This window comes from Lissotriton helveticus, chromosome 3_2 (genome assembly GCF_964261635.1).
Source record: "Lissotriton helveticus chromosome 3_2, aLisHel1.1, whole genome shotgun sequence".
Lineage (NCBI taxonomy): Eukaryota > Metazoa > Chordata > Amphibia > Caudata > Salamandridae > Lissotriton > Lissotriton helveticus.
This window is the reverse complement of record NC_136062.1, coordinates 211,732,035-211,759,374: the sequence shown is the minus strand read 5'-3', so window position 1 is coordinate 211,759,374 and position 27,340 is coordinate 211,732,035. Positions and strand designations below refer to the sequence as shown.

Genomic DNA, 27,340 nt, shown 5'->3' with positions numbered 1-27,340 from the left:
GGGGGGGTGTATCTGAAGAATGTTTGAAGTCCCTTCCCTTTTGAACCCTTCTCCCAGCTAGGATATAAATGACAAAAGATGTTAGTGATGGCCCATTACAGAGCGGCTTGCTGCTGCTCATTTTCTTTCTGCTGAAAACAAAGCACTGTTAACGGTCTAATGCTAGGGCTAGGGCCCTGTGCCCCTCCACCAGGGCCGGACTGGCTACCGGGCAGTTGTGTGTGCTGCCGAGCTAGGGGCTAATTTCTCTGTTGTGCGGGCTTATTTTGTTGATGGGGACCTGCATGCGATTTGAAATAAGAAAAGCAAAACGATTTTCGTTTTGCACACGCAGGTCCCCATCAACGAAATTAGCCCCCAGCACGGCAGCACACACAACTGCCCGGTAGCCAGTCCGGCCCTGCCCTCCACCCCCTACCCCTGGATCACGTGGGGCCTCATAATAGGGACTGGTCTCCTAGTGTTATGCTGATTGCAGATCAACCACTTAGGGCCTGATTACGAGTTTGGCTGCCAGGTTACTCCATCTCAACCGTGACGGATATTCCGTCCGCCGTATTACGAGTTCCATTATATTCCATTGGATATATTGGAGCTCGCAATACGGCGGACGGGATACCTGTCACGTTTGTGATGGAGTAACCTGTCTGCCAAACTTGTAATCAGGCCCTAAGTGTGTCTCTATAGATAAGAGAAATTTGTTCCTGAGCCTCAGTCGATCTCTCGTTGTGCCCTGGACTTTTTGTAGCCTGCAAGAAGCTTCTTTTCCTCTCTGTGCTTCCGTTTGATTCAGGCGCGGTATCGTTCCTTCTTGGCCAGTTCAGGTATTGACACTGTGAAACCTAGGGTGAGACACTTCACGTCCCTCTTTGTCTATAAGCAGTTCAAGTGATGACACTGAAACCTGGAGTAAGATACGTCACCTCAATGCCTCTGCCAATCCCCTGTTCAGGTGAAAACATTCACCAAAAGGAGCAGGGATGTGAGTGTTTCCCATTCCCCCCCTGGTCCTGCTATGACTATACCCTAGGACAGGTCAACTCATCTCCCGGCGCTGGTGCCTAAACTCTGCTCTACATGATCTCCGGAGAGTCGCTGTAATATTTGACATAATCTCACCCCTTCCCTGCCACTTACCACTCCTCCTCACCATGTGTTATAGACGGTGCAGGCAATAGGGGTGACTTTAGAAGAGTATCTTTCCTCTGTCAATGACTAGTTGTGAGAAATTGGATAAGCCACCTTGCCACCTTGTGTCTATCACCAGTTTAGATAACAAAACTCAGGACTTGCTTCCGAGTCACTTTTTGATTCCAGTGGGGCCAGTACGAGGTGTTAGTGCCCCATTGGAATTATGAGTTTGGTGGAGTCCTAATTGAGATGCCAGGAATAACCAGTGGAATGTGGACTGGAATTACTGATTCCCCTGGTGATTATTGATTTGTAATGGAACTTTCAGTGCCCGATTTGTAATCCCTGATAACCCGGCCGTCCCCCAGACTCAGTAATTGATGTGCGGAGTTACTAGGCAGGTTACCAGGGAGCTCTTCTTCATATATGTCCCTTAAGGTGAGCAGCCTTTACAACAGGGGCATTACCACGCGCTGCCATTACTACGCTACTTTTACAACGCAAGTCGTTATGACGACTTGCGCTGGAGGGCGCTGTTGGATAGGGAATAGTTTAATTTTCCATTCCAACACCTTCCCTACTGTAACGTGGGCTGGAGTTGGAATAGAAAATTAAACTATTCCACTATCCAGCGCTTACAGCGCAAGTCATTGTAATGACTTGCGTTGTAAAAACAGCGTTGTAATGGCACGCGTGGTAATAGCCCGCGTTGTAGTGTCATACAACCCCATTTAGTAGTGTGCCCCCTCTCCTGTGTGATTCGAATGACGGACACTCAACTGGCCTAGAACTAGCATTTTCAGAAAGCACTCCCACCCGTGGGCTGACTACACACAACGTGGGATAATCTCATACTCTACTGGCCCAGATTGTCCCTAAGGGTGACAGCGTTACGCTTTGCAAATGCTGTTTGATTGGTTGATTGATTGATTGATTAATTGATTTAGCGTTTATTAGCGTCATGTCTGAATAAAGGCACAATACAGCAGTGATTGGATATTACTTTCATAATTACACGACTTCCTACTAATCGTTCAATGTACACAAGTTTGTTGAGCAGGTGGCTTATGGCAACAGCTCGTCTTCTATGAGGGTTTACAAGGATCAGCTTTACCAGCCATGTGATCTGGTGCTCTTCGGGCAAACCCACCTGAGCCCAATGCCCTGGTGTCCTCTTGATAGCATCGTCCAACAGTCATAAATTCACTAGTTTGGCAGGATTTGAGTTGGTGGCAGGACAGCAGTGGAGTGCTGTTGGCTAGATTGAGGCGGAATGACAGAGCTGTGCAAGTACCACAGACTAGATATAGGGTTTATGCTGTGAAAAGATTAGGCGTGGGTGATGTTTTAATCTTCAACCTTATATTAGGGTAGTGTTATCAATTTTACTGACTTCATCAAATTTCACTTACTGGACATGTCCACACATAAAGTGATGCAAGATATTCTTCTTGTAATTTGTTTTTCAGCTGAAGTGTTTTCTCATGCAAATCTACATCTGGCACAACTTTAAATCCCCGTTCATTTTTTTACTCTAAAAAACTTTGCAAAGTTCCCAATGATTAGAATTTTTTTTTAAATGCTGTGTAGCTGTAGAGGAGACACAGCATACTGTTGGTCGAAATTTAAACCCAATTACATAGGCCAGAATTGTGTACCTTATAAGAGCTCTAGTGAGGTCTTAAACATATTTCTGAGCATACTGCATTAAGAATGGAGGCAATATAGCAGAGCTGAATCCTTAACATATTAACAGAAGATTCTGCAGGTCAGGAATTGCCTTCATTTCCAAAACGGTGTCAGGGTAACCGAAATGAAGGTGCTGCACATTCAATTAGAAGCCCATTGGTAAGGGTCCCAGCACAAGAGGAGCACATGCTGGAAGTCACAATAGAGCCGCTTAGGGGGCACCAAGAGCTGGGCGTAGGCCGAGTTTGCGGGAGACATAAAAACTCTGCAGAGTTCTGCAAGCGGCGGAGTGCAGCGCAAACTGTCGTTCGCGCTGACCTTCCTGCCACTAGGATAGAAATTCTACCCGAGTGGCAACTCTTGCTCACCAACTTACCATTGGCAAGCGCGAGTGGGGAAAAATTTTGCTGTGCTTCACAGAGCGGATTTTTCTGCACTCCGCGATCTCAGTGGAGCGCGGAGTGCAGACAACTCCGCAAACTCCGTAAACTGAACGCAATTCACTGCCCAGGCCCACCCAGAACATTAATACAGAAGCTCTAGAACAGTGGTTCTTAACCTGTGGTCCAAGAACCCCTAGGAGTCCAGGAAGCCTGCTCAGATTGTGTGAGGTCTTTGGAAATTAAATAATATTAACAGATTATTAAAGTGTATATAAATAAAGAAGTAAAATTGAAGATTTTAAAACTTTATGTAAATGTGGCGGAAATGGAAATTGAAGGCTAAAAATTAAGATTGTATCCTCAAATGTATTTGTGGGAGCAGTGCAAGTTCAACAAACAGAATATAGCATTGATTATGAGTGGCCTCAAATTAATTTCGAAAAGCTCCATCCTTCTCATAATTTTTTTTTATTTATTTTGTTTCAGATTTGTATGTGATTTAAATAAAACATTTCCTCATTTGCATATTTGTTGGATAAATGCTTGTTTCTGTATTTTTTGTGAATGGTTTTGCAGTTCATATCATCGACAATACGTAGGCTGGAGTGCCCGGTTTCTACGAATGACTCCGGGTGGGCCCCTGGTTTCCAATAGTGATTGAGTGGGGGTCTCTAGGTTCCAATGATGATTAAGCAGTGGCCCACAGACATCAAAAGCTTAAGAACCACTGCTCTAGAATTTGTAATTGTAGTTTTACGTTCTTTTCCTGTAGCTTGCGCTCATAGCATGGTCACACTAATCCGGCGAGGTGTGAAAGCGAGGATCATTATGGTTTCCCTCTTAAGCAATCACTGCTACGCTTCAAACTTGGCACCTTCAGGGGTGCTAAGAAATTGCAGGTCCTTTTGTATCAACACGCCTGTTACCATGGCAGCGGCAAACCTTTGACCGCCCTCTTGGCTCAGAGAGTCCTGAGATAATCCAAGTGCACCACAGGGTACCTGTTTCAGATTCAGAACTTCCGAGCTGAATTGTCCTTCATTTTTAAAAATACTCGCAAAAAGTAAATTTAAAGGAGCAGACACACCTACAATTTGGAGAGCGGCTCTAATACTTTAAAGACCTATGCCTGATTACCAATAGTTGAGGAAAGGTTGTGGTGCTTGGTTTGCATATCCCAAACATCCTTAAAGGATTGGCTGTTTATGGTAGCAACACTCAGAATGGACATCTCATTCGCTGCTGTGCACGAAGAGATGCAGGATTTCTATGGCATGCATTATGGAATAGTGAATGCCAATTCCATCATTAGAAAGTATTGGATGTCCATGCCAAGCACTGTGGGATATTTAAAGGCATTGATGCATTCTATTGCATATCCCTTGCTATTGTTATGCTCTGTGGTGTATGAGCACGCTGTCACGAGTAGCAGGATGGCACTTATTGGGACTAAGAGATGAAGTTTTAGATGGGAATTATAGAATGTCTAGTGGTGACCACCAGTTACATCAAACGTGATGGAAAGTGAATGCTTTGATGTCAGATGTCACATAGTGGCTTTGAGCATTACAATAAGTCTGATACTGTACACTGCAGAAAGACTTCTGTCTGGGACGCACATTATACTTGGGAAATCTGTGAATTATAGGATGCCTGAGGTCATGACTCCAAAAAATCTAGGATGCCATATGCATGCATTTCAAGAATTGTCATCCCAGATCTGGCATAATAGCTGCAAAATACAGGATGTGTTTTGCCACAACTCTGGTTTATGTAGTGTCGTTCCCAGGTATAATAAAGTATCTACCACTTTTGCCGAAGATCTCTGTATCCAGATCCAGTCGTTGAGGTATTTCCTTTCGTGTCTGTGTATTTTATGGTGATTGCTTTAATTAAAATGCATTATAATTAGTCGGACATACAGGATGTGTGTAAACAGATGCCTGTGTGAATTAATTTATTATTAAATGTGTGAAGTTTGTCATGCTTAATGAGAGCTCCCATCATGCCCGAGCATGATCAATTATCCAATGCAGGTTTGCAGTACAAGATCGATGCTGTCATTATTAAGTACTATATGACTTTTGACATAATGTATGTGTGTTAAACAATGTCGGATAATGCTATACAGAGAACGGCGTGTGTTGTTATTATTATGAAATATGCAGTGGGTGATGAGATAGTACCTTTTTGTAGGTCATCTGCTGTGGTTGCGTTTGACTGCATGCAAAATGTCTCTTACTTCAGGGTGTGTCCTATCTGGGGAAGGTAATACTTGCTGATATTCGGATCTGGATTCCCAAAATATTTAAAATTCATGTGATGGATCGACTGCATTTGATATCTCTCAATATTGTTTTGTTGACCAACAAATATCATCTGTATGGCAACTCTATTTTGAGCAATTTACTGTAACTCTTACAGCTTAAGGCTGGGATGAGTACAGAATTAAACACCCTGTGAGAGTTACAAAATGAAAATGCATGCTGTGGCCACCAAAATCCAGGTTGAAGCATCCTTCAAAGTCTCTCCTCTGTTTCTCCATGATCCTTCTCCTGGCAATGAAATAACTAAAATCTCATGATGCTGGAGCCCCCCAGTTGCCTTCCCAGAATGGACTCTCACGCCATAGTGCTGAGTGTCCAGTGACAAGGCAACAGAGACCTGCACTGAAGCCTCGCTGGTTCCCATTTCGTTGGTGGCTACACATGAATAGATACCCTGATGCTTTAAGCTCACGTGGGGAATTAATAGAGTCCTGTTCTGGAAGACCAGGTAGCCATCTGTCCTGTGGTCGACACTGGTGGTATTCACAATCTTTTCCTTGCTTTTCCCGACAGCTGTGCAGTCACAAATCTCTTGCTTTGTGGCTTGGAAGATCCACTTGATAGTTGGAGATGGGCTCCCTGTAACATTGCAATGTAACATCAGCCTAAAATCTTCATGCTGCTCAGTTGTGGCCAACGTCGGATTATAACTCACACCTACAGATGGAGATGAGCACTGCAGGTTGGGAGTCTTTCGAAAAGGGATGCCTTTGAGGTACTTGGGGCTGGAGCAAACAATGGAATCCTGTTGTGCGACACCAATGTGGGTAGTATTGGTCCACTCTTTAAGCCACTCCAGGGGGCAGGTGCAGTTAAACAGGTTGTTGTGGATCTGCAGGTTGGACAGAAAGCCCAACGGATCAAATGTTCCCTTGGAAATGGTGGTTAATCTGTTGTTGTTGAGATGCAAGGACCGTAGGCTTGTTAAGCCACTGAAAGCGTTTCTTGGAAGAGATGACAGCCAGTTATTGTCTATCTTCAGAAGATGTAGGCTAGTGAGGTTGACTAGGTCCTTCCAAGGAAAGCTCACAAGCTGGTTGTGGCTCACATCCAAGCTCTTCAACTCTGCCAGGATTGCAAAGGTGCCTTGCTGGACAGCCTTGATCTCATTATGTGCAAGCCACAAAGACGAGACTCTGGGCACCTCCTCAAAGGAGGACACCGGTAGAAATGTGATCGCATTAGCAGAGAGTGTTAGCCTGCTGATGTTGGAAGGTAGCCCAACCGGCACCAGATGGAAGCTGCCATATGCACAGTTGGCAGCAAAACCAGAGTATCTCACATAGCAAGCGCAGCCTGCAGGGCACCCAGAGATTTCCCTGAAAAAGAGTACGTAAAGGGCCAAGTCTACAGCAAATGCCTGCATCATGTTTCCTGCAGAGGACAAAGGGAAAGAATATTAGCCAGTACAGTTATACTTTTGGAAACTGCAACATAAGATACATTTCCTTACAGTTTTACTCAAATTGACTATTTGCAGTTGTATAAATCATTTGAATGGGTCTAATACACTGAGTAGCACATATATACTGTATGTCTCTGTGGTGGTAACCCATTTGATTTCCCATAATCCCTCTCTTTGCATGTTTTATCTTTCCTCTTTGTCATTTATTAACTCCGCTAATCCCTCAAGGGACCGCTGTATACTTCAGCCCTGTCAATGTTTCTATTCTCTTCTCTTCCTTTTTAGTTCAGGTCTAACAGCCTATCCTTAGCTAGCTATAGAACTTTGTATGTGTCAGCTTACCTCTGATTTAGGCTTCTACAGTCTTTCTTCAACCCCTCAACAGCATTCCTTATCTATATACACAATCCATCACAGACCAGACTTGTTATTTATTGGATTTTCAGTTCATCACCAGTCTTACAATATATTTGGAACAATTGTGGTGTAGCTAGCTCTGCAGGGAAGTACAAGTTCTCAGGCCAAGTGCAAAAAGATTTGATTAAATTAGAATTCCAGGGGAAGGAAGATTATATACATTTGTGCAATGGGTTAAGCAGTGGTAAGTCGGGATCAAGCCGCTGTTTCTTACCAAATAGTTTTTAAAAAAGGGACTGAGCCACATACCCAGGATTCACACACCTAGTTCATTTCAATCTGCAGGATGTTTTGACAGTTTAACAGGTTCGTCTAGGGCAGTGATAAAGGTTGGCAGTCCATGTTGGTTAGCATATTGGACAAGACATCTGCACTCACCTAGCTTCAAGTGTGCACCAGGTGCAGGTTTACAACAAGCAACCAATTAGCCAAAATACAAGACATTGTTCCAAATTTTCTTTGTTCCCCAGCTCATCATTTTCCAATATACATAAGGGGAATTCAAGATTCCTGGAGAGACAAGCTGCATCCTTAGACCCAACTAGGGAAGTGGTTGCCTGTGCATTTACCACCACTCTGTGTGACACCTTCCAATCTGGGTTCAGGCTGTACATAGATTGCAATACTGAATATCATTGATGACCTACGCAGCTCTCTGGATGATGGCCAGGTCTTCCTCCTAGACCTCTCTGCTGCCTTTTATACCTTCAACCATGACATTCTCCTAAACACACTCTCACAGTGTGCAAACATCAAAGGCACTGTCCTTCAGTGGTTCGCTTCATTCCTGAACCAACGCTCACAGCTAATCATACTGAACAACTCTAACTCCGGTCTCACAAGGAATTACTCAAGGATCAATCCTATCTCCGGCATCGTTCAACCTCTACATAGAGCCCCTTGTACTGACCGTCAAACAAGCCAGAATTGCCTACCACTTCTATGCAGATGACAGCCAGCAATACATTAAAAGATATCCAGCATCTAAACAGCACTCTTTTTATGTTACAATCGAGCTGACCAACAAACATCTTAAGCTCAACCCCAATAAAAACTAACTCATCGTCTTCCTTTCCCATTGATATCTGGCTCAACAACCTCACTGCATTAAACTTCAAACTTTCCATCTCCAACTCCTTCATATCTCTTGGGATTACACTTGACAGCAACCTAAACATGAAAGAGCATATCAACTCCTCAGCTAAAGGTGCCTTCTCCATGCGGTATCGCCTTAAAAAACCCAAACCCTTCATTCCCCTCGAAGACCAAAGGCAATGGTGCAATCCCTAGTCCTCTCCAAGCTGGAATAGGGAGAAACCTCATCCCTCTGAAGGCTACATTCCATGCAGTGGCCAGGCTACTCTCGGGGATGAATCGCTTGGCCAGGCTACTCTCGGGGATGAGTCGCTTTAACCACATTACTCCCACCCTCAAGAATAACACCTGGCTACTTATCTAGGCAAGATGTATACTCAAAACTTCCTGTGTAACCCACATGGCTCTCTACACTGAAAAACCAACATACTTCGAAGAGACCCTTCGAAGCTCTAACACTCTACTCCTGATTCTGCCTAAATTCAAGAAATAAAAATCTTGCACCTGCTCTTTTTCCGGGAACATACCTAGACTTTTTAACTCTGTATAAGGATCTGTGCAACAATCAATCATTCACTCAGTTATGAAAAAAACCTAAACAACTTCTTCTCAATAAATGCCTAAACCCTCCCACCTAAAACATCTGCTTGCCAGATGCTCCTCCCGCACCCCAACCACAGAATTTGGTTCTTCACTACCTTGTGGAACAAACTGTTCTGCTACTCTCCCCACCTCCGCAACACCCTACTATATCTACCTCCAAATTATATTATCCACATATTGTATTAATTATTGTTTTCTTCTTTATTTTCTGTTCTATGTATTACTTATGTACTCCATATATAACTTGTGTAATTGCTGCTTTGCTAACTCTGTAAAGCGCTCTGAAACCTTCCGGTCAAGTTTGCGTTATATAAAACTCGATAAATAAATAAGTTAACTTTCCACCTCTAAAAGCAGCATGTGTGAAAATAAATAATTGCTGCTACTGTTGAGTGAACTCATAAAGTCTTCACCCCTGTTTGCCTGTGACTGTTATTTTTGAAAGCACCTATTTATGTAAACAAAAATATTTACTATATCTCACAAATAGATTTACCTTTTATTTTTTTAAATATATAAATGATTTTTTCCAGAAATTTATAAAATTTAAAACAATCTTAAAATAAATTAACATATATACATATGCAGATTGCCCAAAGAAGCAAAGGTAAATTCATATTTATAAAAACATTTTACAAAATAATTAAGTAATCAACTAATGAAAAAACTGAATGTAAAAATCAAATAGCAATAAAAATCAAAACAAACAGAAAACAATATGTAATACAACAGTATTCACTAAGATTGTACAAAAAATGTTTTTATAAAGTTTACGTGCGGGAAATAATTACATTTGGGGAAATGCATATATGTGGCGGGGGGGGGGGAATCAGTATTACTACTTTAACTCCAGTTCAAATAACATCGGGTAGTGCATATGTTTGGGTGTTCCAATTTACTATCTTAACTCCACCTCAACTAAAACTGAGCAAAGTGCATATGTTTATGAGAGTCGGATTTACTATTACATCTCCAGTCTAACTAAAACTGGGGATGTGCATACATTTGGGGATCAGATTTACGATTTCTACTCTAAATTAAGCAACACTGGGGAAAGTAATGGTTTCTTTCCAACCCAAATTATGGAACCTTGCAGAACGTGTTGATCTATGGGGGGATTCAATTTACTATTCTTGCTCCAAAGTAAGGAAAAGTGGGGTAAGAACTGGATTCTAGGGTGTCGGTTAACATATTCTCATCCCAAACTAAGGAAAATTGGGGTACGTTTTGGATTATGGAGGTCAGATTTCTTTTCAAACCCAATAAGCAATATTAAAAAATATAATGGGCTCTTGGATGGGGGGATAGTATTGGGAAGGTGCACTATACCAAATCCAAACGAAACAACATAAGTGTTGAACTTGGCTGGGTGGGTTGAGATGGGGTGAAGGGAGGTTATCAAATGAACTATTCCCACTTCAAAATAAATAACTTGGGAGAAAATATTTGAATCCGAAGGGATCCAGTTAACTACTTACACTCCAAATTTAGCAGCATTATAGAAAAGAACACAAAGCATTATAAAAATGTATGTATCTAAATATAAATAGCAATACAAATATTTTTTATTTGTGACATCATAAAATCACAAAGTTAGCACAATAAAATTAGTAAGACATAAAACATTTAAAAGTATTTTAGATAGAATTTAAGAAAAGAACATAACATAATGTTTGTTCTTATGTTTTGATATTTAACTTTACAGAATGATATCATGTATGGATAGCTTTGTGGTGTTCAAGTGCTTGCTCATCTGATAGATTTAATTTAATTATACAAATGTAAATACATTTGTATGAAAGACGTTATTGTTACAAATGTGAAATCAATAATAACTTTAAAAAAGGAAACACTTAAACTGTATCTGTTATATAATTAATATTAGCACTATAAATTACATTCTAAACGTTGCTAAACAAAATAAAGGGTTTGAGTGGTATTAGCAGCTCTTGTAGTCTTGTGAATCTTAAGCCACAATTTGTCCCAGATGGAGGTCGGCCAACATTCTGATAAATCTTTCTGCAAGCCAACTCAGTCTTCGACTTAAGTCTATCCAAATGTAATAGTAAACTTTTATAAAGAAAAGATGCAGAAGGGAAAGTATCTAATAAAGGGAAACATGTAGAGCAAGTTATAGGAAGATTGGGAGTCGTTGGGAGTGTAAGGAGATATTGATTAAGGGAGGGAAGTAAAAGATTGCATTGTGATTTGAAAGAGGGAGGGAGAGAATATTTAGCCTGAAGATCAGTGAAAGATAGAGGATCATTATTGGTTGGGAAATCCAAAGTAAACCCCTGGATATCCAGGATGTCCAATAAATAGTATAATTATTGATACGTAGTCATTTATTTTGCCAAATGGGATGTTGAGAGAGAGAAGTGAGAGGGGGAAAAGAAGATGGCAGAAGAGGAGTTGAGAGTTTACGAGTCTAAAAACAACAGAGGGGCACAAGGAAGAGAAATTATTAGTGAAGGCAAGAGCTTCCTGAAAGCTAAAAGGGGAGCTGAGAAATTTCCCTCTAGATATTCATACTTGAGGTTGTGTAGAGGGGTTAGTGGAAAGCCAGCAAGAGGCTTGTTTTAGGGTAAAAGAATAATGGTAAGATTTGAAGTCAGGAAATTTAAGGCCTCCGTTAGGTTTGTCTTTTTTTTTTTTTTAGAGAGGACAAGGCTATTGGAGGAGATATGTTTTTCCAAAGGAACTTTACTGAAAGAGAATCAATTTTCTTAAAATAGTATCCGGTAATTTGCACAGGAATCATAGAGAGAGTATATAGAATGAGAGGGGTAAGCATCATCTTAATCGAATCTAATCGTCCCCACAAAAAGAGAAAGAGAGGGTACCAACGTGTAATAGTGTCATTCAATGTTTTAAGAATGTGGTCAAAATTTAATTTTAGAGTTGTGGAGATAGTCAAGGAGAACCACAGACCTAAATATTTTAACTTGGAAGGTTGCTATGAATAAAGTAATGCTTCAGACATAAAACATTGAGAGGTAACACTTCACATTTATCCAGATTAAGGTGGTAACCTGATAAGTGAGAAAATATATCAACCGGATGAAGAAAAGGAGGAAGAGAAGTAGCGGGGTTGGAACAATATAAGAGGATGTCGTCCACGTGAACAAATATTTGGACTTGGTGTGGGCCTAGTTGGAAACCAGAAATCTGGGCATCTTGTCTAATTTTAGTGAGAAAGGGGTCTAATGCCACTACAAACAAGCAAGGTGATAAGGGACATCCTTGTCTTACCCCTCTAGAGAGAGAATAATAATCTGAAATGTTGTCATTAACGAAAGCAGAAGCTCTAGGACCTGAATATAGTAAGGAGATTAGTTTAGGGGGAAAACCTATCCCTTTTAAAGCATGAAACATAAAATCCCATCCTATCCCGTCAAATGCTTCCTCTGCATCTAAAGCTATAGTGGGACTAAGATAATCTAGGGAAGAAGCCTTGCTAAGGATATTAAAGAAGACTAGAATTATCAGAGGTAGAGGCGACCCTTTACGAAGCCTGATTGTTCAGGTCCGATAAGTTCAGGTAGGATAGGATCAATGTGAAGTGCCAGAATTTTAGCAAAAATCTTATAATCAGTATTAACTAAAGAAATTGGACAGTAATTTTTACAAAAGGAAGGGTCTTTATTGTCTTTTGGAATTAAGCATATCATGGCATCTTGAAAAGTGCCTTGAGAGGAGACGTTTGCAATATAGGAATTAAATAGAAGTAGAAGATGTGGCAAAAGAAGTTTAGCAAAATGTACATAGAACTCTACAGTAAGATGAAAGGTCTTCTGCCTTTTGAAAATTGGAGGATTCATCAACAATGATTAGATAATGATGTCCATTATCAAGAGGACCAAAGAAATCAATCACAATTCTCTCCCATGCATTATGTGGCTATTCTCACATATTCAAAGGGTGCTGAATGACTTGAGATGAAATGCAGTTGCATATATGACAAGTCTTTAGTTCCTTTTCTACCTTTTCGTCAAGATATTGGAACCAAACTCAGTCACGGACAGCTCTCCTGGTGGCAACTATTCCTCAATGTCCCTCATGGGCTACGTCAGTCACTTGTAGACTCTCAGGAATCACAATTCATGTACCTTGCAAAATAAGGCCTTCTTGAGTCACTGATAGTTCATCTCTTACATTTTTAAACTTCAAGGGGCAGATTTATGAAGGCCTTGCGCCGCGGTGCGTCATTTTTAACATGGGAAAAAGTGACGCACCGGCGGCGCAAGTCCTTCATAAATCTGCCCCCAAGTACTCACTGTCATTAGTGAGGGGTTTAGAGTGCTGGTTCCACGAGTGAGGAGTAATAATGTCTTTTAAATTTAACATGCACTATCTTGTCTGGTGGCAGTAACACATTTTTCTAAAGAAATGCCATTTTTGAGTGCTTGATTTCACAATAACATTGATATGGGCCTCCGTTGTCTTAGATGAAGTACAGGACATTTCAATGGCAGTTTTGAAAAATAATCAGCAAGATTCTGATCTTTCCCTGGATGATGGAGAATTGTATATCTGTGTCACAAACAGAACATAACAGAATATGTAAATGTAAATGTAAATGTACAGGAATTTATATAGCGCAAATCACCAAGCGGTTTCTAAGCGCTTGCTTAGGGAACCCGTCCTGGTATTCCCCTGTGAGATAACCCCAGCAGGGTATCCGCAAGGTGAAAGCCAGGCATCCCGCCGCGAGGGGCCGTTGTGGAGATTAAGCAAGCTATTGCCCAGAGTCACAGAGTGTGAACCCGTGAATCGAGTAGGCACCGGAGCGAGAATTGTCCAGTCCATGGACATTTTAGGACTCAATTCCCTGCCGAACCGGGAATTGAACCCTGGTCCCGGGCTGACCTCTGCTTCCAGGTCTACCTCCTCTAACCAGTGAGCCACACTTCTCCACTATAGGAGTATGCTACAAATTGTCTCCGAGCATTTGGCTGTCTGCTGTGCTGTCCCAGGAGTAGACCAACCCAACAGGGCTGGCGTCAACTACACGCTCTGTATGAAGTTTGGGATCAAAGTAAGCCATTGCAGTGGCATTCTCAAGAGCTTGCTTATTTTTTTGGAAGATCTTCTCGCATTCATGTGACCAAGCAAAATACATTCTTTATTTGTCAGTTCTCATACCTGTGTTCTGATTGTAGAAAAGTCTTTCATGTATGTAGAACAGTAACCGGCCATTCAAAGAAATTATCGTAACATAGAAATGTCCTGTGGGGGACTGGCAGTCGACAGCGCTTGTACTTTAGCTGGATCAGGTTTCATAACCCCATTGGAATATACATGGGCAAAGAATTTCAAGCTTTTCTTGTGGAGTTCAAATTTGTCAGCAATTAAAGTAAAACCTGCGCCATACAGCAAACAACATCCTGTGTAAGAGCTGTGTCATACTCTTTCTGTGTTGCTCCAACAGCTAAAATATCATCACTATAGTTGAATGCATTTACTAAAGGCTCTATGATACGTCCTATGATATCTTGGAAAAGTTCTGCAGCAGAGAATACACCGAAACTCTTTCGCTTGTAGTGAAAGAGACCAAAATGCATAGAAAAGGTTGTAATGTTACTGGATTTTTCTTCAAACTTCAATTGGTGATATCTTTTATTTAAGTCGAGTTGAGAGAAAGTGCGGACCTGGATGTCTCTCTTGCTCAATTGCATTGTTGGACTGGTGCATATCAATACATAGGCATACAGCTCCTTCACTGTCTCTTTTAGGCACTACTGCAATGGGAGAAACCCATGGCGTTGGACCAGTTAAGCGTTCAATGATATCATGTTTAAGCAATGAATAAAGTTCCTTTTCAACAGCCTCTTGCAAGGGGTACACAATTCATCTGTGTCTTTGTGAAACAGGCCGAACAACCTCATTTATATGTAACTTTACTTTCATTGTCTTGAGTTTTCCTAACCTGTTAAATGGGATGTATGACGATACATCGAAGGCCATTTCAACGAGGTCTGTTAGAGAAATGATGAAGGAAACGTACTTGCAAATTCATGATGAGCGTTCATATTGTAGTTCACTGATATCAGTCCCATTTCAGCAGCAGTGTTAAAATTCAGCAAACAGAACTTGAGGCTGTTCCTTGAAGTATATAAATAGGTACTTGTGCCACAGTTTTCTTATGTTTCATCGTAGCTACAAACAAACTTTGACTCTTTAAGGGCGTTAAGGCAGCCCATGTGTACACTTAAGTCTTTGACTTCGTAAGTTGATGTAACTGAGATAACTTGATACTTCTCCTCAGCCATGATATTTATCGGCGAACCAGTCAATTATGAATGGTATTGAACACCTATTTATCTTTAGAGTGATCTTTGGATAATGTTTGAATGTTTGTGGTGCCTTTTCGTATTGATTTTTCTTCACTATTAATTTTTCCTTACATTTTACTAGCCCTATATGTATGTGCATGCCTTTCTGAAGTAAACATCGACATTGCACACTTGTCATTGTCACTGTCATTGAGAACTGACACTGAGGAAGTCTTTGTTGATGATTTAGACAATGATCAACACTGTTTGTTGTTGATTTGCCTCAGTTGGTGTGACCACTTAGCCTTGTGGGAGCGCGTCAAATGTCACTGAGGTCGCGTCTGGTAAGCCATTTTGTCTTCACGCTGTGATGCACTTACTTTTCTCTTCACCTTACAAGTCGTCATAAAATGGTTGGCTTAACCACAGCCGATGCATATTTGTCCTATTGCAGGACATTTGCCTTCATGTGGAAATGACAGTCAACATCTGTAACACGTTTTCTTCTTCTGTGGAGACATCACCTTGTGTCTCTCATTCTTATACTTTGGCTTACTCTTCATGTTCATAACTGATGCACTTTGGGCGCCTCCGGCCTCCATGTCAGTCACTTGACAGTCAGCATGCTTTTCAGACCAAGCAGCCTTGAGGACTTGCTCTAAGCTCAGAGTTTCCTTCAGCATTCCTTGTCAAAAGGAATCTGACAGACATCCATCGAGAACTCTGAGGCGGGTAGATTCCTCATTGTTAAACTCATTGAATCTACAGTGCTTCACCAAAACATCCAGTATCTCAACAAACTCATTGATGGTTTCACCTGGTCTTTGCTGTTCTTGACTTAATATGTATTTTCCATATCCACATTTGGCACTACCTTGAATTTGATACTCAAGGCTGTTTTAATTTGATCATATGAAGGGCTCCCGGTTTTATAGTATTTTTTTCCATATTTATTTATCCATATTTAATTTTGGGCCATCTTGCAGGTATTTATCCATATTGATTTTGTGTTTAGACAATAAATGGGGTCATAAAATGGTACATTTCCACATTTATTTAACCTATAATCATACACTCATACTTTGATGCCTCCCAGGCCTAAGCATATTAAGCAGACAAATATAACAAAACACTAGACCAAACATGTAAATATTCGCATTATATACAAAAATATGATAATATATGCCTGGATTAAAGGAAATATCCTGTTTTTATCTCTTCATGCTGTCGATAAGCTTAGCTTTTGGCCTGGAATTTATGAATGGCAGGATGGAGAGTCATTCACAAGAAACACAACTTTCTTTATTTTTCCCCTTTTAAAAATGAATACAGACAGGAAACACATTGTTTTCTGTCCATATTTATCCGGAAAAAAAAATAGAAATGGAAAACAGGGAGCCTTAATCATATGTCACTTCGTCTACTCCTGGTATATTTTTCATGGCTTCTTTCACTCCTTCACCAGCCATGTTCTTCAGATACTTTAGGAGTTTTTCTTAATCTTTTTCATCTTTTCCATCTATGAAATCTTCAAAAGTCTCTATCAATGCAGTCCATCTATTGCCAATATTTTGTTTCTTGGCAGTATCAAATGCAGATGGCGGTTTTAAGAAAGCGATACAAAAGGGGATGAAGGATGGTGCTTTTGAGCAAATCAAACACTCACCCCAGTCAACTGATCTGGGTTTAATCCATCACCATGCTTTAGCCCACTCAGCCACCCCAGTTCAGACATGGCCATATGCAAATCAGTCTGACCCTGTGCCTCATGGGAACAGTCCAGCCCGTACTGCCAAGCCATGTCTTCCCTGGACGGGAAACAAGCATCCTGGGACCGGTTTCGGCTTCATAATTCTCATCAGCCAGGCTATCTTGAATCCAGTGGCCAGGTGAGCAAGGGACTCACGTCTGTGCATACCCTGCCACACTTAGGGCGAACAAAGCGATACAAAAGGGGATGAGGGACGGAGCGTTTGAGCAAATCAAACACTCACCCCCAGTCAACTGGTCTGGGTTTAATCCATCACCATTCTTTGGCCCACTCAGCCACCCCAGTTCAGACATGGCCATATGCAAATCAGTCTGACCCTGTGCCTCATGGGAACAGTCCAGCCCGAACTGCCAAGCCATGTCTTCCCTGGACCGGAAACAGGCATCCTGGGACCGGTTTCGGATTCATAATCCTCATCAGCCAGGCTATCTTGAATCCAGTGGCCAAGTGAGCAAGGGACTCACGTCTGAGCATACCCTGCCACACTTAGGGCTAACAAAGCGATACAAAAGGGGATGATGGACGGAGCGTTTGAGCAAATCAAACACTCACCCCCAGTCAACGAATCTGGGTTTAATCCATCACCATTCTTTGGCCCACTCAGCCACCCCAGTTCAGACATGGCCATATGCAAATCAGTCTGACCCTGTGCCTCATGGGAACAGTCCAGCCCGAACTGCCAAGCCATGTCTTCCCTGGACCGGAAACAAGCATCCTGGGACTGGTTTCGGATTCATAATCCTCATCAGCCAGGCTATCTTGAATCCAGTGGCCAAGTGAGCAAGGGACTCACGTCTGAGCATACCCTGCCAAGCTTAGGGCGAACAAAGTGATACAAAAGGGGATGATGGACGGAGCGTTTGAGCAAATCAAACACTCACCCCCAGTCAACTGATCTGGGTTTAATCCATCACCATTCTTTAGCCCACTCAGCCACCCCAGTTCAGACATGGCCATATGCAAATCAGTCTGACCCTGTGCCCCATGGGAACAGTCCAGCCCGAACTGCCAAGCCATGTCTTCCCTGGACCGGAAACAAGCATCCTGGGACCGGTTTCGGATTCATAATCCTCATCAGCCAGGCTATCTTGAATCCAGTGGCCAAGTGAGCAAGGGACTCACGTCTGAGCATACCCTGCCACACTTAGGGCGAACAAAGCGATACAAAAGGGCCAGAAACCGGTCCTCAGTAGCTTGTTTCCGGTCCAGGGAAGGCATGGCTTGGCAGTTCGGGCTGGACTGTTCCCATGAGGCACAGGGTCAGACTGATTTGCATATGGCCATGTCTGAACTGGGGTGGCAGAGTGGACTAAAGAATGGTGATGGATTAAACCCAGATCAGTTGACTGGGGGTGAGTGCTTGTATTGTCAACGCTCCGTCCATCATTTCCTTTGGTTTTTCTTTGTTCGCCATAAGTTGGCAGGGTATGCTCAGACGTGAGTCCCTTGCTCACTTTGCCACTGGATTGAAGCAAGCCGGGCTGAAGAAGGCTGAAATGCCGGAAACCGGTCCTCGGTAGCTTGTTTCCGGTCCAGGGAAGGCATGGCTTGGCAGTTCGGGCTGGACTGTTCCCATGAGGCACAGGGTCAGACTGATTTGCATATGGCCATGTCTGAACTGGGGTGGCAGAGTGGGCTAAAGAATGGTGATGGATTTAACCCAGATCAGTTGACCTGGGGGGAGTGCTTGTATTGTCAACGCTCTATCCATCATTTCCTTTGGTTTTTCTTTGTTCGCCATAAGTTGGCAGGGTATGCTCAGACGTGAGTCCCTTGCTCACTTTGCCACTGGATTCAAGCAAGCGGGGCTGAAGAAGGCGGAAATGCCAGAAACCGGTCCTCGGTAGCTTGTTTCCGGTCCAGGGAAGGCATGGCTTGGCAGTTCGGGCTGGACTGTTCCCATGAGGCACATGGTCAGACTGATTTGCATATGACCATGTCTGAACTGGGGTGGCAGAGTGGGCTAAAGAATGGTGATGGACTAAACCCAGATCAGTTGACTGGGGGTGAATGCTTGTATTGTCAACGCTCCGTCCATCATTTCCTTTGGTTTTTTTTGTTCGCCATAAGTTGGCAAGGTATGCTCAGACGTGAGTCCCTTGCTCACTTTGCCACTGGATTCAAGCAAGCCGGGCTGAAGAAGGCTGAAATGCCAGAAACCGGTTCTCGGTAGCTTGTTTCCGGTCCAGGGAAGGCATGGCTTGGCAGTTTGGGCTGGACTGTTCCCATGAGGCACAGAGTCAGACTGATTTGCATATGGCCATGTCTGAACTAAGGGTGGCAGAGTGGGCTAAAGAATGGTGATGGATTAAACCCAGATCAGTTGACTGGGGGTGAGTGCTTGTATTGTCAACGCTCCGTCCATCATTTCTTTTGGTTTTTCTTTGTTCGCCATAAGTTGGCAGAGTATGCTCAGACGTGAGTCCCTTGCTCACTTTGCAACTGGATTCAAGCAAGCCGGGCTGAAGAAGGCTGAAATGCCAGAAACCGGTCCTCGGTAGCTTGTTTCCGGTCCAGGGAAGGCATGGTTTGGCAGTTCGGGCTGGACTGTTCCCATGAGGCACAGGGTCAGACTGATTTGCATATGGCCATGTCTGAACTGGGGTGGCAGAGTGGGCTAAAGAATGGTGATGGATTAAACCCAGATCAGTTGACTGGGGGGGAGTGCTTGTATTGTCAACGCTCCGTCCATCATTTACTTTGGTTTTTCTTTGTTCGCCATAAGTTGGCAGGGTACGGTCAGACGTGAGTCCCTTGCTCACTTTGCCACTGGATTCAAGCAAGCCGGGCTGAAGAAGGCTGAAATGCCAGAAACCGGTCCTCGGTAGCTTGTTTCCGGTCCAGGGAAGGCATGGCTTGGCAGTTCGGGCTGGACGGTTCCCATGAGGCACAGGGTCAGACAGATTTGCATATGGCCATGTCTGAACTGGGGTGGCAGAGTGGGCTAAAGAATGGTGATGGATTAAACCCAGATCAGTTGACTGGGGGTGAGTGCTTGTATTGTCAACGCTCCGTCCATCATTTCCTTTGGTTTTTCTTTGTTCGCCATAAGTTGACAGGGTATGCTCTGACTTGAGTCCCTTGCTCACTTTGCCACTGGATGCAAGCAAGCCGGGCTGAAAAAGGCTGAAATGCCTGAAACCGGTCCTCTGTAGCTTGTTTCCGGTCCAGGGAAGGCAGGGCTTGGCAGTTTGGGCTGGGCTGTTCCCATGAGGCACAGGGTCAGACTGATTTGCATATGGCCATGTCTGAACTGGGGTGGCAGAGTGGGCTAAAGAATGGTGATGGATTAAACCCAGATCAGTTGACTGGGGGTGAGTGCTTGTATTGTCAACGCTCCGTCCATCATTTCCTTTGGTTTTTCTTTGTTCGCCATAAGTTGGCAGGGTATGCTCAGACGTGAGTCCCTTGCTCACTTTGCCACTGGATTCAAGCAAGCCGGGCTGAAGAGGCTGAAATGCCAGAAAGCAGTCCTTGGTTGCTTGTTTCCGGTCCAGGGAAGGCATGGCTTGGCAGTTAGGGCTGGACTGTTCCCATGAGGCGCAGGGTCAGACTGATTTGCATATGGCCATGTCTGAACTGGGGTGGCAGAGTGGGCTAAAGAATGGTGATGGATTAAATCCCGATCAGTTGACTGGGGGTGAGTGCTTGTATTGTCAACGCTCCGTCCATCATTTCCTTTGGTTTTTCTTTGTTCGCCTAAGTTGGCAGGGTATGCTCAGACATGAGTCCCTTGCTCACTTTGCCACTGGATTCAAGCAAGCCGGGCTGAAGAAGGCTGAAATGCCAGAAAACGGTCCTCTGTAGCTTGTTTCCGGTCCAAGGAAGGCATGGCTTGGCAGTTCACGCTGGACTGTTCCCATGAGGCACAGGGTCAGACTGATTTGCATATAGCCATGTCTGAACTGGGGTGGCAGAGTGGGCTAAAGAACGGTGATGGATTAAACCCTCATCTTTTGACTGGGTGTGAGTGTTTGATTGATTCAGATGCTCCGTCCATCACCACCCCCTTTTGTACTGCTTTTTGGCCGCCATAAGTGTGGCAGGGTATGCCCAGACGTGAATCCCTTGCTCACTTTGCCACTGGATTCAAGCAAACCGGGCTGAAGACGGCTGGAATGCCAGAAACCGGTCCTCGGAAGCTTGTTTCCGGTCCAGGGAAGACTTGGCTTTGTCAGTTCGGGCTGGACTGTTCCCATGAGGCACAGGGTCAGACTGATTTGCATATAGCCATGTCTGAACTGGGGTGGCAGAGTGGGCTAAAGAACGGTGATGGATTAAACCCCGATCTTTTGACTGGGTGTGAGTATTTGATTGATTCAGGTGCTCCGTCCATCACCACCCCCTTTTGTACCGCTTTTTGGCCGCCATAAGTGTGGCAGGGTATGCTCAGACGTGAGTCCCTTGCTCACTTTGACACTGGATTCAAGCAAGCCGGGCTGAAGACGGCTGGAATGCCACAAACCGGTCCTCTGAAGCTTGTTTCCGGTCCAGGGAAGACATGGCTTGGCAGTTCCGGCTGGACTGTTCCCATGAGGCACAGGGTTAGACTGATTTGCATATAGCCATGTCTGAACTGGGGTGGCAGAGTGGGCTAAAGAACGGTGATGGATTAAACCCTGATCTTTTGACTGGGTGTGTGTGTTTGATTGATTCAGATGCTCCGTCTATCACCACCCCCTTTTTGTACCGCTTTTTGGCCGCCATAAGTGTGGCAGGGTATGCTCAGACGTGAGTCCCTTGCTCACTTTGCCACTGGATTCAAGCAAGCCGGGCTGAAGACGGCTGTAATGCCAGAAACCGGTCCTCGGAAGCTTGTTTCCGGTCCAGGGAAGACATGGCTTGGCAGTTCGGGCTGGACTGTTCCCATGAGGCACAGGGTCAGACTGATTTGCATATAGCCATGTCTGAACTGGGGTGACAGAGTGGGCTAAAGAACGGTGTTGGATTACACCCTGATCTTTTGACTGGGTGTGAGTGTTTGATTGATTCAGATGCTCCGTCTATCACCACCCCCTTTTGTACCGGACTGTTCCCATGAGGCACAGGGTCAGACTGATTTGCATATGGCCATGTCTGAACTGGGGTGGCAGAGTGGGCTAAAGAATGGTGATGGATTAAACCCAGATCAGTTGACTGGGGGTGAGTGCTTGTATTGTCAACGCTCCGTCCATCATTTCCTTTGGTTTTAAGAAAGCAGCAGCTTTATATATATTAGTGGACAGTAATCGTCTCTCAGGTGCTTCATGTGGAACTTAATCAGACAGATTCTCTAGTGCTTTGTGACGTGCTAGCTTCGGGTCAGCTTTAATGACTTTTGAAACTTGGCACTCGCCTTGGCTCTCCATCAAAGGTCCTGACGTGAGGGCCGTCTTAGGTGTTTTTCTGGGCCCCCATACAGCAGCTTTGGTGGTGAGCCACGCAGCTGTCTAACACAATCCCTGTGAACCTCCTTCTGGGGCCACTTCACAGCACATCGTGGAACGATGATTCGTTAATGGTTTCAGAAAGTAGATAAACCAAATTATATATGAAAGCGGATAACGTTATGACATTTTGTTGGATTTGGGCTTGAATGTTTTTTCACAAACAACTGGTTAATCTCTGCTTCAGAGCACATGGATTTCAGTGTAATCAATACGGAACTATTGTTGTGCACTGCTTTCGTTTGGAACCTGGTAGCGTTCGCATTAGTATTCTTACTCCGTTTAGTATATACCATTAATTTGCGTAATGGCACAGTACCTTTTATTTGTGGTAGTTTCATTCAGTTCCTGGCTACCAACATGTGGACTTTCAATGGCGCTTTCTCTATCTTCAAGCATTTACACAGGCTAGCAACATACTGAGACTCCACCAATCCCAGTGTCGATTCTGCACTTCGACTGCGGCGCACATGGCACGCAAAAGCATTTTGCAGAACCACTGCAAACTCTCTGGAAGAGCATTTTCAGTGTACGGGCATCATATCTCCTATCTCACAACCAGCTGTAGCATCCTGACAGCCCCAGGAACTCACAATAACCAAGCCACGCACAGAGAGTAGTTGTACACACCGTTATTCTGCTGAGTGTCAGTTAGAACTCAAAATTCTAAGCCTGCCTTCAACTCATCCCTCCAATGCTTACGTCACAGGCCTACGGTGTACAGTGGGATTCAAAATAGTTCCAGCATTTCTTTATTTACAAGACACTACACCATAAATGGGGTAGTGGAAGGAGTGGTGAAAGGAGTAGATGGCAAAGTTGCCTCGGTCTCATAAGAGTGCATGTATGGATCTGCAACAGATAACTTTCCCCTCTTACATGGCAGTGTCCATATTTCCCAGCAAACTCTTGCCTGTCCCTCAGCAATTTTAGCATTATCATCCTTTGGAGCATGTTACTTGTGTAATAGACATGAAAGAAGTTCTAAGGCTATGAAAAATAGAATGAGAGAAATAGGAAGCCGCGCCGCGAACCTCTGTAATCTTAAAGACCATTGATTCGGAAGCTGGCTGCAGGATCCACAAATATCCAACACATCAAATTCAGTGGATGGGGACCTCTACTGATTCTCTGCAGGACCATTATCAGGAGCAGCCATTCTAGAGAATCAAATATTCTTTCTGCGTCTCAAAAATACCGAACCGTAGAAACCTAAGAACGTATTTCATACATTCAAGCAAATCGGGTTTGCAGATCATTAGCGGTAGTCCTGTTAGGGATAAAACCTGCATGATCTGGTAACACTATCTCAGGTGTCCAGGGATTGAGTCAATGCACTATTTTTCAGGCCAATATTTTACTGTTCGCATTTATGAAGACAGAGGTCTGAAGGATCCACTGCTTATGCGCCCCTTACCCTGTTTCAAACGCACGTGATTACTGCTATTTTAGCTGTTGAATGATCCATTCATGACTCTAACGCTTCTTTATAGTGTTAGCAGCTGCAAGGCAAGTATGTCCTCATGTGCAGTGCTTAATTTGAGCTGGTGGCTTCTGGTGCTCAGCACCGACACTTAATTGTCAATACCGCCACTAATAGCTGTCTGCCATATGGCGGCGCTGATTGTCTAATGTATAAAGAAGAGCAACAACAGCTATTTATTAATTCAGTGTACATTAAAAATGACTAATAGCTGCTGCCAAGTCCATTCCTATATCTTTGGGTCCCTGGAATAGTCCGAACTGCCACCCATGTAATAGTATGATGGTTAGTAGTTATGTTGTTACTGTAATTGGCAGTGCTGACAGCAGCAATGGGTGTTGGAAGTAGAAGTGGTGCAGCAATGGGTGTTGCAAGTAGAAGTGGTGCAGCAATGGGTGTTGCAAGTAGAAGTGGCCTCCTGAAGACGGGACCAGTAGTTATAACTTTACAAATTAAGCACTGGGCAGTGCTTAATTTGAGCCAGTGGTTTCCAGTGGTCGGCACCGGCCCTTAATTGTCAACACTGGTGCTTATAGCACAAACTCGACCCAAATTGGTGGAACGCTTTTTATGAGCACCAGTGAAGGGTACATTCATGTTTTGCAGGCACGGGGAGATTAAGTGATTTACACAGAATCAGAGGATGTTGAGCCTACGACGAGACTCAAACCTGATTCCTCAGCTCCAAAGCCAGCAGCTCTGGCAGTTATGCCACACCATCTGCCCACTTGTAGGGTTTTATGTTAGTAGTTCTGTTATAAGCAGTGCTAATAGGAGCAATGGGCTAGTACAAGTATTCTCCTGTCGAGAGCAGCGGCACTTATTTTTTCACAAATTAACCATTGTGCTCCCTGCAGATTTAAGATTTCTATCAAACAAAGTAATCTCTTAGAAGGCCAGTGATGGTTAGAACTATCTGAGAGTTAAGATTTTTTTCGCTCACTGAGAGTGAGGGTAAAAATGAAGAGCCCGCTAGTAGGGACCCGTATAGCACCTGGTTTTTAGAAGTGCAAGACTATATTAAAGCCCCGGGTCTTGTAACTATCCTTCCGCTTAACACTGCATTTAATGGAGACCAGAACACGAGCAATGACACTCTATTGCCCACACGACTCCTTTATTACCATCACTTTAGCTCTCTTCTTCTGAGCAGCATTACTGGCTTTGTCTCAATTGTCACAATATAGTAGAAACAGTTCATATGGTCTACGGAGGCTTCTTTAACAGCGCCTTGACCCGGCAATTCTCCACCTGTAGGCTGTAGCACTATACATGAGCCACCCATCCAATTTAATTCGGATTTAGTTCTCTTTCTCGGGGTGATAATTGGGGTCGCATGCAGACCCTCCGAATGCAGTGTCCAGGGGCTTTCATTCATCTGAAAACGACAGGGAAACCTCCGCTCTGGTGGCTTCCGTCTTTTTAAAACGAAAAAGAACATTTACGAAAGTACAGATACACAATATTTCCACAACAACAAACTCATTTATCTCAGAACAGGAAGTATTTCCTGCGGTCACTGAGGGAGATTAAATCATAATCAAAGCATCATTCTCCCCGCTCGTGACTTGGGGCACCGGCGGGGGCGGGCAGTGATGGCGATCTCTGGGGTGGGTGGTGTCTTAATCTAACTTTAGCTTTCATTCACAGCCGTTTTCCATCATCTCCGGGGCCTAAAACATGTCGTGTTTACTTTGGATGCGAGGGGCGGTATTGTGAAATCTTGTGATGTGAAGCAGCTGTCTGCACACATTCCCGGCCCTTCTTCGCAGGTCACGTTCAAGCGTTGTACTCCGTGTTCACGGGGCCTCGGACTGGCACAGTCCCCAGGAACTGGCCTTCCTCCAGTCCTCGCTTTTACCCAGACACTGATGGATCTGGGCGTTTCAATACTCTTCCAACTTGTGGCCACTTATTTACGGAGAGTGGGCCAAAGCTTTAATGGGCTTTAGGCTCTCCCTTTTACCTTAAGGACCCCTTTCTCAAGCAAAGCTCCACAGACCAGCATGAGAGTGAACGAATGAATGAAGGTGAATAGTGAAACACATGCTTTTCTTTATTTGTAATATTTTTGTAGAGTGCTGGATTTCACATTTCAGCTAAGGCTAAAGACTATAGCCAAGCAAGTGCCTCTCAGTTTGGGGGAGAAGCCAATAACTGAATGGGCATGGAAGATGCACTTCCATGTGAGACATCTGGAGGTTATTCTGATGCAGAGTGGCCATGATTACTGGCTAAATATGTGAATTACATCGCCTGCATGCCTCAAGGCATTCCTGCCTACGAGATTGAAGGATTGGTGTTACATGGAAATGCATTCTTGTCTTTAAAAATACTTGATCCCAAAAGAGATAAGCTCTATTATTATTTTATTGGGGCATTTTTAGCTCGTAATTGTCCATTGTAAGCAGTGGGCTACTATGCACATCGAGACCTGTGAAAGTCATCCAAGGTCACAGCACACGAGAGGATATTTTTTTTAGCTCATACAAGCAATTCTTTAGATTCTGTGGATGGTGTAAGAAGAATTGTGGCGATCGTGGTTAACTGGTGGTAGATCCATGCAGGTTCGACAGGAATTATTTAGTTAATGTCAGTTATTCAATGATGAGGTACATTTCGAAATTCATCGTGGATTGGTATAGTCGGGGGGGGGGGCGAGGGAGGCATATAACAAATAGTGAGGGCACCATTCCATAGCCTCTGACTTTTTTATAAGAACGTCTGTTTCCTAAATTACAATAATCGGTGTTCTTTTACACTGAATTCGCCTCAGACAAAGATAACCCTGCCAAGGATTGCATGAGACTGATGCCTAACATCTCCCTCATCTTTAGATGCCCTTCCCTTCAAAACTCAGGGATGGCCTAGACCGGGAGACTGGACTCCCATCCTAACGCCAACGGATCATTCACTCAAGGAGAGAGCACATGCTGAATGCTCTGAAAGACATCTCCATCTCAAGAAGGAGGCCATTGGTCCTCTGGGGCACTGACAAATGAATGATAGAGACTTGGACTGTTGCTAAATATTCAAGGAAGAAAATTAAGACTTTTGTAGGCAATGCGGTCAATTCTGCACAAACGGTGGTAGAATGTTCATTTATACAATAAACAGGTGTCTACATTTCCCAGCACCCAGAAGGCCATGATGTACGCACATAAATAGCATAAAGGGGTTGGGCAAATGAGCAGAGAGTGGGGTAAATATGCACCCAGTAGGATTCCATCCAAAATCTTTCTATTGGATATGGAATGGATGGGATGTAATGCTTAGGAATTATCTAGTACGTTCAGCTCCCGAATTTGACCAATTACACTCAACTTTCATTGATT

At 43.6% G+C, this 27,340-nt stretch overlaps 1 protein-coding gene across 1 annotated transcript in view; it reads right to left on the bottom strand.

Annotated features, from left to right (window-relative positions):
- Positions 1-3,655: 3,655 nt before the first annotated feature.
- LOC144826578 (immunoglobulin superfamily containing leucine-rich repeat protein-like) overlaps positions 3,656-27,340 on the bottom strand; it is a 44,389-nt gene continuing 20,704 nt past the window's right edge. The window contains exon 2 of the mRNA XM_078685066.1: positions 3,656-6,904. Within this exon, the coding sequence (XP_078541192.1) occupies positions 5,670-6,899 (1,230 nt within the window). The 5' untranslated portion in view covers positions 6,900-6,904 and the 3' untranslated portion in view covers positions 3,656-5,669. The remainder of the gene's footprint in view (positions 6,905-27,340) is intronic.